General features: G+C 45.0%; 1 protein-coding gene across 1 annotated transcript in view; it reads left to right on the top strand.

The window, feature by feature from the left end:
- THSD1 (thrombospondin type 1 domain containing 1) overlaps positions 1-12,096 on the top strand; it is a 34,791-nt gene extending 22,695 nt beyond the window's left edge. The window contains exons 5-6 of the mRNA XM_074960080.1: positions 4,508-4,666; positions 8,771-12,096. Coding sequence (XP_074816181.1) covers positions 4,508-4,666; positions 8,771-10,167 — 1,556 coding nt within the window. The 3' untranslated portion in view covers positions 10,168-12,096. The remainder of the gene's footprint in view (positions 1-4,507; positions 4,667-8,770) is intronic.
- Positions 12,097-12,329: the final 233 nt, after the last annotated feature.

Genomic DNA, 12,329 nt, shown 5'->3' with positions numbered 1-12,329 from the left:
GAAAAATAAGTTGTGCTTTACTTTCTTTTTTCCTTTGTTTTTTGTAATTCTAGTAGATTGTAAGGAAGGATTCGAAGCTTAAAACTATTATCTTTCACAGAAGCTGGGTAATTTCCTCCCATGAGAGACTTTTTGATTATTGTGAGCTCCAAACCTGCAAGGTGCTTAGGCCCAGAGCCACAAAGGTACTTAGGAGCCTGAACCCCAGACTTAGGTGCCTATGCCCTGGTTTTAGGCTTCACTGCGATTCACAAAACACCCACTAGGCTGCCACCTAACCTGTAGGTGCCTAACTCACTTGGCACCTAAATTTCTGCTGTAAAAGTTCCCCACCACCTAAGTTTCTACCTCTGGTCATGTGTACTGCTGCCCCACTCTAGGTGTGGGTACACCTATCTCATATCTAAGCCCCAGAGCGATTCATAAACTGGGGGAAAGATGGGTGTTCCTCCAACTCTCTCACTCGTAAGGCCCAATCTGGTAGACAGGTCCCATTCAAAATCTGGCTGAAGAAGGTGGTGGGGCCACTGCCTCCCCACCTTGTAACTTTTAGCCAGAGGTGAAAGTAAGTCAGTGTACCCTGGTACAGCGTACCGGCAAGAGCTGGTGCGCCATACTGGGGTGGATCGACTTCCCCAGGCACAATTTAAAGGGCCTGCAGCTCCCAGCAGCAGCTGGAGCCCCTGGCCCTTGAAATTGCTGCCGGAGACCCGCTGCCGGAGCCCTGGGGTAGTGGTGGCGGGGCTGGGGCGGCGATTTAAAGGGCCCGGGGCAGTAGCGGCGGCCAAGCCCTGGGCCCTTTAAATCGTCCCCGGAGCCCCACTGCCGCTTCCCCAGGGCTCCGGCAGCAGGGCTCCGGGAACGATTTAAAGGGCCCGGGGCGGTAGTGGCAGCCAGAGCCCTGTCCCCGGAGCCCTGCTGCCGGAGCCCTGGGGAAGCGGTGGCGGGGGCTCTGGAGACTATTTAAAGGGCCCAGGGCTCCGGCCGCCGCTACCGCCCTGGGCCCTTTAAACCGCTGCCAGAGCCCCCGGCTGCTACTGTTACCCCAGGGAGGGGGAAGGAGGCACTTGCCGGTACAGAATGGGCCGAGGCTGGCTCTGACCTCCCCCAGCCCCGTCCCTTCCAGGGGCCAGAGCCAGAGCCAGCCCCAGCCCAGCCCCGTACTGGTAAGTCTCTAGACTTACTTTCACCCCTGCTTTTAGCCCACTTGTTAGAACGCTCAGCCTGGCTATGGGAGACAAGTTCAATTCCTTTCTCTGCCTGTGTGGGAGAAATGATTTGCACAGAGGTCTCCCATAAGAGTGCTCTAACCACTGAGCTATGGGGCAGTCTTATGGGGTGCTCCCTCAATCTCTCCTGTTGAAGCTGTTCCACTTTGGATAAATGATTAGTCTTTGGAAGAAGGGGGGCTGGATTTTGGGGGTTACCCCCTCCCCAGGTGGGTGCCCTATCCACAAGACTCTAGACTCATTCTGTCTCTGGCCCAATGCTAAGCTTTTATATACAACGGAAGAGCTTCAGCAGGGGAGATGGAGGGGGCCTGATATCAGAATATCCCCTAGCTCAGTCATTAGAGAAGGCTCCCAAGAGATGGAGGGAGGGAGGGAGACCTCTGTTCAAAAGCATTCTCCTCCTCAGGCAGAGGGAGAATTGAACCTGTGTCTTCCACATCCCAGGTGAGTGCTCTCACCATGGGGCTAAAACAGCAAGGTGGGTGGCACCAGTATCACCACCTCTTCCAGCCATCTTATGTGGCATGAGGCAGGCACCTCACTCATTCTGGCAAGAAGCAGCTTAGACACTAAACCCACCTGACTCCAGGAGAGAGGTTCCTGGTTGGGAATCGCCAGCACAGATAGGTGCCTCGCTACAGCCTGGAATTAGTCATCTAACCCCATGAGAGGGGAGGGGTTTAGGAAACACCCATCTTGTCAGCATTTCCCCATTAGCTACTGTAGGCAGCTCCTTGCCTCGCAGGCTGGCTTTTACAGATTGCATTCTAAGGTGTCTGTCACTACAAAAACTAATTTCCCCCTGCTGATACTCACACCTTCTTGTCAACTGTTTTAAATGGGCCACCTTGATTACATTTGCCTCATTAGCACTACAAAAGTGATTTTTCCTCCCCTGTTATTCACCCCTTCTTGTCAACTGTTGAGAATAGCCCACTTCCACATTAAATGAATTGGCTCGTTAGCACTGACCCCCCCGAACTTGGTAAGGCAACTCCCATCTTTTCATGTGCTGTGTGTTGATGCCTTCCTCTGTATTTTTCACTCTATGCATCTGATGAAGAGGGTTTTAGCCCACAACAGCTTAGGCCCAAATAAATTAGTTAGTCTCTAAGGTGCCACAAGGACTCCTCATTGTTTTTGCTGATACAGACTAACATGGCTACCACTCTGAAACCTGTCTCTCCCAGTTCATTGTATGGAGAACCTGAGCACTTAACTCAGGTTTTTCAGATTACCTTGTCCTTCCTGTGATTTTCTAGGTGCCTAAAAGTAGAGTGTTGTGAAGTGCAGCATTGCAATACCCTGGTCCTTTTGTGGATTCAGACCCAAGTGTCTTCTGTAAGGAGTTGTGTGCTCTCGGCTCCTACTGAAATCATTGCAGAGATGAGGAGAATTGATACCTTACAGGAGAGGGCCTGAAATTAGAAAATATCTTTGATTTAAAGTGTGTATTTTATTTAGTCGCTGAGCCTGATCATGTGATCTGACCCTCATCTCCCACTAAAGTGAACAGCAATTGGGGAGCTCAACATCTTGCAGTATCTGGTCCTATAACTGAATGAGATTAACAGGGGTAAAACCAAGGTGTATCGCACACATGCATGATACACTTGTCACAGAGGCATATAAAAGAGAGTAAGCTGATAACCTAAGGTTCCAATCATTTATGCATGTGAGTAACTTCAAGCATGTAAGTAATCCCTGAGTTCAATAGGACTACTCACCTGTGTACATTTACTGATGTTGGCATGTTTGCAAGTATTTGCAGGATTGGGGCCCAAAGCAGTTAAAAGCCTCATATTTAAATACAGTTGCATTTTTCCCCTTTGGTCCTCTGCAAGTAATAACACAGCATGAACAATACCACACCTAATGTACCATAACCTTCATCTCTGTCATACAACCACATTTTTTAGATTTGTGTAAACAGTTCATGAATCAGGGGTTAAAGCAAGAGTCATAGGGACACTATGAGGTTAAGAATCATGTAATTAAAACCAAATTTCATGACCTGTATTAGTAATAGCAACACCAGAATTATTACAGAGAATTAAAAAAACCCTAACTTACTTTCCCATCATTTATGTTGTTTTATTTTTTGCATTTTACTCCTCCTAAATAATGAAAATAGTCAGTTTAATGGTTTTATTTCTGGTCCATTTCAAATCAGTTCCTATAAGCCAACTAATATTTAATGGGGACAATCCCAAGAGATCTATCACACATTGTTCTGTCTCTCCAAAGTAATCACACCAGGACTAATGAATTTTATTGGCGTTTAAGGGTGTTGTATTTTTCTTTCCTAATGTTATTTATAGCATTCAAAAGTTGGCAGGCACGGTCACTTTCAGCTTCTGGATTCTCAGTGCTGTAAAGTTTGAGTTATGAACACAGCAAGAGGATATTGAAATTCAAACAAAAAACGGCTTTCGTTGCATTTAAAATAATGAAAATGCATTCATTCTTCCTTGAACCTTGCCCCCTTAAAAAAAAAAACTTAAATTTTCATCCTAAAACTCCTTATTGAGTGCCCCCTCAAACAATAAAAGATTAGGACTTCTAAAAAACTGTTAAACTAGTGGTTCAATAACATAATTTGTGTGCTATGAAGATAACAGGAGAGAAACCAACACTGCTTTTTCAATCATCCCTTTGGGCCTCAGACTCCTCTCCCAGCAGTATAAATCAGGGGTAACCCCACTGAAATCAATAGTGATGCTAATGTAAAACCAGCATACACAAGGTAGGAACTGGACCCTATAAATGCCTAAACTGCTAAGCCATTAGAAAGACTTGTGGATTCATTTCTGTTTGCTGTTGTACAAGGCATATCCTGCTGGCCTTAGTTAACAGAGTAGGAGTGCAATCCTGCTGGCACGGGAGGTGATGGAAGCATGGCCCCTGTCTCTGATGGGAGCAGGCGCAGGCCCCGGTAGCTATTTACTTTGCAGGGTTATAATTGCAGAGTTGGGGCTGATTATTTCATAGAATATCAGGGTTGGAAGGGACCTCAGGAGATCATCTAGTCCAACCCCCTGCTCAAAGCAGGACCACTCCCCAATTTTTGCCCCAGAGCCTTAAATGGCCCCCTCAGGGATTGACCTCACAACCCTGGGTTTAGCAGGCCAATGCTCAAACCACTAAGCTATCCCTCCCCCCGTTTATATAAAAACCATTAGTTTTTATATAAAGGAGGGATAGTTGAAAGGTTTGCTATAAGATGAAATGAGTCTGGCTGCATTCCTCATTGCTGTGATCTCATGTATCCACAGAAACATGGAGCCTGTGGCAGCCCTGGAGTCCTTGCAGTGTGACCTGTGGGGATGGTGTCCGTGAGCGACACAGAGAATGTCTTACATCGCTGCCAGCAAAACCAGGCTGTGTTGGGACACCGAAAGAGACTTCGCTGTGCTCTCTAGAGGAATGTTCTAGTATGTGGTCCTGCTTTCTTTAGAGCTTTTCTCCTTGACATGTGTCTGCTTTCTCTGGAAAAAAACAAAATGCATACTATAATAGGTTTGAGAAACTAAAGCATTTAAACCAGTTCTTGTGACTTCTTATTCACTGGGGATGAAATCCTGGCCACATTCAGGTCAATGGAAAACTCCCATTGACTACATTGTGGCCAGGATCCCTGGAGTAAATTCCACCAACTGGCTGATGAAAACCTATGCAGTACTGTCCATCTGTGTGTTTGCTGGGGATAGAGAGATACAGGCAGAATGGCTGGTCCAGGGACACTCATACCATGAAGGTGGATTCCACGTTGGCATCACATCTGCCAACAAGGAAGGGAGTATTGGTGTTGAGTATTGCAGGAGAGGTCACTGGTCACAATAGGGATGAATCTGGGCTGGCTCAGTCTGTCACAGTTGCTCAGGCAAAGGAAGCCAGTAAAGAGTCACACAGACAGTCCAGCTTTATCACTAGCTTCTGAACAGAGGAGAGAGATTTTTAATGTATTTCAAAATATATATGAAATATATATATACTGCCAATAATGAAAATTTATTTCAAATATGATAAAACCAGAAGTTTGTGTGGAACAGATTGAGAATATATTAACCGTATGTATAGCCATATATAGATATATAGAGAGAGAGCGCGCCATATGGTACCTGACAGCACCAGACCCCAAGTACTTCCTGTTAGTCAGCCCTTAGCATTTTTATCTGGGCCTGCAAACCCAGATTATTGATTCCCACTCTCCCAAGTGTAACAGTCATCTGCTACACTTCCTTTAGAACGTAACAGCCATACTGGGTCAGACCAAAGGTCCCTCTAGCCCAGTATCCTGTCTTCCAACAGTGGCCAACGCCAGGTGCTCCAGAGGGAATGAACAGAACAGATAATTATCTAGTGATCCATCCCCTGTTGCCCATTCCCAGCTTCTGGCAAACAGAGGCTAGGGACACCATCCCTGTCCATCCTGGCTAATAGCCATTGATGGACCTTTCTTTTTTGAACCCTGTTATAGTCTTGGCTTTCACAATATCCTCTGGCAAGGAGTTCCACGGGTTGACTGTGCGTTGTGTGAAGAAATACTTCCTCTTGTTTGTTTTAAACCTGCTGCCTATTAATTTCATTTGGGGACTCCTAGTTCTTGTGTTATGAGAAGGAGTAAATAAACTTCCTTATTTACTTTTTCCACACCAGTCATGATTTTGTAGACCTCTATCATGTTCCCCCCCCTCCCTTTAGTTGTCTCTTTTCCAAGCTGAAAAGTCCCAGTCTTATTAATCTCTCCTCATGTGGTAGCCGTTTCATACCTCTAATAATTTTTGTTGCCCTTTTCTGAACCTTTTCCAATTCCAATATATCTTTTTTGAGATGGGGCGACCACATCTGCACAGAGTATTCAAGATGTGGGCATACCATGGATTTATATAGAGGCAACGAGATATTTTCTGTCTTATTATCTATCCCTTTCTGAATGATTCCCAACATTCTGTTTGCTTTTTTGACTGCTGCTGCACATTGAGTGGATGTCTTCAGAGAACTATCCACAATGACTCCAAGATCTCTTTCTTAAGTGGTAACTGCTAATTTAGACCCCATCATTTTATATGTATAGTTGGGATTATGTTTTCCAGTGTGCATTACGTTGCATTTATCAACATTGAAACATTGTTCCTGCTGCCACTCTTCCCCTCTGTGCATAAATCAATGTGCACCCATTTTGTATACCCACAGAATGTCTCAGCTATGCAAGTTATACTGGCTTACTGCATCCCTGCCAAATTACCTTTACACCTGTTTTCTGATCTTCCTGCTCCAAAATCAGATTTATGCCACTACAGAATTATGCCTGAATTATTTAATCTTGTGTAGAATTTAAAAGATGTTTTCACATTGTGCTCCAGCTCTGGGTACTGCTGACTTGGTTCTGTAAATAATAGCGTCAGACCATCCTCTGCTGTGCCTCTGGTCCATCTAGGAGAGTCTGTTTCAGCATTATTGTATTTGTATTCGTTAGTCCAGTAGATGGAGCAAGTGTAACAGAAGCCAGCACAGAGGGTTGGAACCCTGGTGGAAGGGCTGAAGAGGGGAAGCAGAAATAAATAGAAAAGATCAACAAACAGCAGTGAGAAAAGAAAGTGAGGAGAGAAGGAAAAAAAACGAACAACTAAAACATTCAGATCCAGATTCTTCTCTTTTCCACTGGTATAAATCTAGAGTAACTCCAGGGGTTTCAATCACAGCCACAGTCACACTTAGCCAAATTCTTGTCTTGTTTCTCTTCTGATGGCATCATCTTTCCCCACACCTCCCACCGTGCGACTAAGAATTTTGTAGTGCTACTTGGACAGTGAGCCTCTAGTGACCAACTGAGTACAGCTTTTTTGACTTTACATCTGGAAATGAATGTACAAGTTATTAAAATGAACTGCTAGACTTCCTGAATGAGTGACCATGCCACACTGCAGGTGCATTCCTTATGGATCTGTTGAGCCAAAAATATGGTATAACAACAAGCTAATTATCCAGGTGGCATTTTACAAAGGGCGTGGGAAGGAAAAAGTGTTTTCCTGAATTCGGGAGTATACATGTGGTTTGGTGACTGCAGCTATGAATTCTGCATGTACACTGCAGTTAGTTGAGCCGTCATTGTGGAACACTGAAAAGCATTCTGGGAATTTATATGGTGGACACTCCATAACATACATGTAACTGTGTAGAATGGATACTGGATGGGGTGAGGGGCTGGTAAAGGGATACCTGAGCCTTTCACTTTTAGATCACTGATTTCTGTCCAGGTCTGGGCAGTAACAATTGAACCTTACCATCAGAAAACTTTCTTATAGGCCACTAAACATTAGTGTTTGAACACCATGATAACAGACACTAAATAGAAAGCTAAGCTAGATAGAAACTAGAAAAGGAGTAATGTCTAATGGCTGGAAAACTAGATTTAGAGCCAGGATTTTGGGGTTCTCTGATTGATTTGCTGGTGACTTTGGGCAAAATCACTCAGTCTCTCTGCACCTTGGTTTATTCTTTGATAACATGGGTATAATACTTGTCCAGGTGTGCTGTGAGGCCTAATTAATGTTTGTAAAATGCTTTGAGAACCTCACTATAGCTGTGCAAAGTATTGTTACCAGGATTTCTCTTGAAAGTCCATCTCCAGTTCATAACAGACAAATATCAATACCAAAAAACCCAAGACCCCTTCTTAGCCCAGAACTGAACGGGCATGGAGAATACTCAGTTGTCTGACTCCGAGGTGAAACGCTGGGTGAGAGTCTGAGAAACATTCTCAGGGCAAGGTGGGGAAACTTGTGCTGCCACTGCTTATGCTGTCCGTCTTCTCTTCAGACCTCAGGGCTGTCAAGCCACTTACCTTTCACACTGGGGATCTGCTTGGCATGAGGGGAACAAATACCTTTCACAAACCCTAAAATCAGCCACTAGGCTGACCTAATATATCAATTCCAGTAGCAAATTGTTAACTCCTGGATAGCACTTTTCATCTGTAGATTTCCAAGTGCTATTCCAAAAAGGGCAAGTATCTTTATCACTATTTTACAGATGGGGAAACGTCACTACCCGTGCCTCAGTGACTTGCCCAAGGTCAGCTAGCAGACCAATGGCAGAGCCTGACATCCCCTCCAGCTGGTCACACTGCCTCTATGTGGTTGCTCCTTTCATAGAAACCCTACCAACTCTTGCAAAAAACTTCTCACTGGATTTGTGAAACTCAAACCTAACATTAGGGCCAGGTGTATAAAATATTCTTCTGGCATCATGAAAAGAGGTGAGACTAGCAAAGGTAGGTAAGCAAATGAAGTTTAAAAAGGTAGGCAAGTCTGCAGCGCCCTCAATATAAAGTAGGTGGATTTGCTGCCGCAAACCAAAGTTTATCCGCTTTTCTCCGAAGACAGACGTGAGCAAGGGACATGCTGGCAAATAGACAATTTAATGTATTTTATTCATTGATTTTCTTTCTTAATTGTGAAGTATCTTATCTAAAACTCCAGATGTCCAGTGAAAATGCAACGTTGCTAACAGAATGTGTTCACTCTTTGTTACAGTTATAAAGCATACACCCCCTCCTTCTGTACAGCACCAAGAGGACCAGAAAGCTAATAATGTAGTCACCATCACTGGCATCTCCTTGTGCTTGTTCATAATCCTAGCCACTGTTCTCATCACCCTGTGGAGGAAGCTCTGCAGAGCTCAGAAGTGCAGCACCTCTGTGCGCTGTAACTCTGTCCATTCACCCAGCTTCCACAAAAACTCAGATGAAGAAAACATCTGTCAAGCCGGCAAGCAACGGGGGAGCTTTTCCGAGGGCAGCGAAGCGCCTCCAGTGCATGCTGGAGAGCCTGTTAACATACCTTTGACCTGCAGGAAGAGCCTTCAGTTTGCTCAAGAAGACGACGCCTCTGTCAGTGACAGTTTTCAGTCAAATGCTCAAAAAATAATCCCTCCAATTTTCAGCTATCGCCTTGCACAGCAACAGCTGAAAGAGATGAAGAAGAAAGGCCTGACTGAAACCACAAAGGTGTATCATGTATCTCAGACGCCTCTGACTGACACAGTTATCGATGCCACAGCTGTGCTTCCCCTGGGCACAGAAAACCAGGAGGAGTCTGCTGCACACAAATTCAGGATCAAATCTCCATTTCTGGATCAGCCAGTCAGTCATCTCAAATTCCCTAGGGAAAAATCTAATTCTAGGGGGGACTCTGTACTGTCACAGGCCAATCCTGTAAGAAGCCCTAGTCAGACCCTCATTAGACGAGCTCACCTGAAATATCAAGATAACAAAGGGGAGCCATTGGAGAGAGGCTGTCACAGAAACCCACAGTTCAGAAGAACAGCCAGTTTCCATGAAACTAAAAAGGTCAGGCCCTATAGGGAACGGAGCATGTCCACTCTTACCTCACGGCAGATTCCTCTTTATAGCTCCAGGACCAGAACTTGGGGTCAGGCACTGGAAGACAAGTCCCGGCCGACATCTAAAGATGCTGATCCAAGTTCTGAAAAGTTTGACCAGTCTCCTTGCACTCTGTTAACTGGTGAACCACTGAGCTATGGCACAAAATACCGCCACAAAGGGGGCCCTCCAGTAAGGAGGCCGGATCTGATCAGTGACCGTCAGCCTGCAGGCCAAGTAGCAGGAGCTGACAAACCAGAGCCAAACAGAAGTAGGAGGGGCCCTTCGCCAAACTATCGAGGGGCTTTGAGGAAAGAACCCATCTCAACCCTGAAAGATAATTACCAGCGAGGCAGTGCTCTAAGCCCTCTCCAGTACAGAAAGGACAAATGCCAGAGCTTCCCCACAGACCCTGAATTTGCCTTTTACAATAATAATTCTTTTGGCTTAACGGAATCGGAGCAATGGATGATTGACCTGCCTGGATATTTTGGTTCAAATGAAGAAGATGAAACAAGTACTTTAAGTGTTGAGAAACTGGTGATCTGAATGACTCATTGCAACACTGTAGGGCGGGGGTGTGAGAGAAGAGCTGCAAAACCTGTTGGTTTATAATAAAAGCAATAATGGAAACCAGGTTCCAGCTGTTTGGGGCAGGAGGGAAATCCTATGGCTTGACTTGTGAGCATGCATTCCTTTTTAATTAATAGAAAGTGCTTTGATGTCATTGTTTTGTCCAATACACCCCCCCCCCCCCGGGAAAGCAAATGGAAATGATAGTGTGACACAGAGGAAATTGGACAGATTTTATTTTATAGAGCACTGAAAAGAGCAGTGCTCAATGAATAATTTATATTCAATCATGAATCCAGTCAATTTAGCCTCTTTTTCTGCTTGTGGACCATCCACCAGCAGAGCATGTTATCCTCTAACATCTATTGTTCAACACTATTTAATGAATTGTTTCACAAGTTTTTTAACCTAGGTTGTAAACAGTTTTCAGCATATCTTTAAAATTTACTATTCGTCATGGGGTTCCGTGCATCCATTGGAGGGTGGGTGTCCCGGCTTGCCCAGTGTGGCGTTGATACACTCCACCACACAGTCATCAGGACTCTCAGCTGGGCCAGACAAACAATCAGGGGCTCTGGCCCACAGGGAGGGACTGAACAGACAAACCATCTATAGCTCCTGAGCCTCCTGGCTGGGGCAAACAATCACAAACAGGGCTTCAGCCCCCATGTGGGAGGGGACAGACTAACTAGTTTATAGCTGGGGTCTCTAGAAGTAATAGGCACTTGTCAGTGCTGAGCCCATCCTGCTCCACCAGGTTCTGACCCAGGGCCCTGTGAAGCCTGCAGTCTCCTTGTTTAGGATTCAAGTATCAGCTCCCCATATATTCCCTTGGTCACTTCCTACCTCTAAGACCACTTTGGGCTTGTCCTCCCGGGCAGAGGCTTGACATGTCAATCAGCCTCCATAGATAGGAATCCCTCATAATCTAGTCAGGGAGACTTGATTCTGTAATCTGGAAGGCTGGCAATACCTCAGCAGGAGCCAGCAGCACACATCCATCTTCCTCCTCCAGCAGCCAGGACTGGAGTGAGATGTTCCCTTTTATCTACTCCCTCCAACTGGAGCATGTGCAGCAGAGGCAAGAGGGTGCAGCCTCTTGGGTCCAAAGTGACTGGTTAACCCCTGCTTGCCCAGTGCGGCATTGACACACCCCATCACACTATTGAACTGTGTTGATTGGTTGTAACTGGTCAGATAAGTCATGTGGTGCTTTTTGTGTTCCCTGATTAGATGAGGAGAGCACGAGCAATTCTGGAGTGAGTACTTGTTTACAATTTGTTTTTGTGATTCCTCACAGACAAGACTTTGCCATTTGCTTTCTGATACTATGGGTGCCAGGAAAGCTTGAGATTGCACAAACGTGTGGAAAGGAACAGAAAAGCATTGTAGAAAATAAACAGAAGAGGGTTGCTAGTGTGGTCAATTCATTAACAAATTTGAGTACTTGCAAAAACTGTTGTTGCAGTATTCTACACACCTGTAGAAGCCAGTGAAAGACCTCTTACCTTCTCTCCTTCACTGTAATGCTCTTTCCCTTTAATAAATGTTGTCTTTTTATTTTTGCTTAAACAAGTTGACAGATACTACAGCAAGATACAAATAAATTAAGAACAAAACCCATGGAACAAAATGGCTATTTAATTAAGATATACTTTGCAAACAAAAGGAAAAAGGAAATTAACTTGTCCATGTCTGTTGATTCCTGGAGAACCTTCTCCATAGGTGTGTTTATTTCACCAGAGGATATTAAACAAATGGGATTGGACACTGCTGCACTTGTTCAACGCTTTTAGCGAAGTCACTGCACACACTGGAGATGCAAACAGTGGCAGGCAGGCCAGTTTGACTCAGGTTCTTTACTCCAGCCATTTATTGGAATAACAGACTCTTCAGAGGTATAGAGAAAACAGGTGGAAGGAATACATTAATGGAGGAAACAAAGAAAATAAAAGAAGCCTCAGATGGGGACTGAAAAGGGAGGGTTTGGGGTAGGGGAGTGAGACCTGACAATTTTAAACTACCCTGTCCTCATAGTGCCAGGCTTCCCTTTCAGCAGCTCATCCCCTGGTAACCTGTAATCCACATTCCAGTGAAAAGCTAAATTTGGAAATGCTCAATATTCCAAATATAGGCTC

The sequence above is a fragment of the Natator depressus genome, chromosome 1 (genome assembly GCF_965152275.1).
Source record: "Natator depressus isolate rNatDep1 chromosome 1, rNatDep2.hap1, whole genome shotgun sequence".
In the NCBI taxonomy this organism is placed as follows: Eukaryota; Metazoa; Chordata; order Testudines; family Cheloniidae; genus Natator; species Natator depressus.
This window is presented reverse-complemented; position numbering and strand designations above follow the sequence as displayed.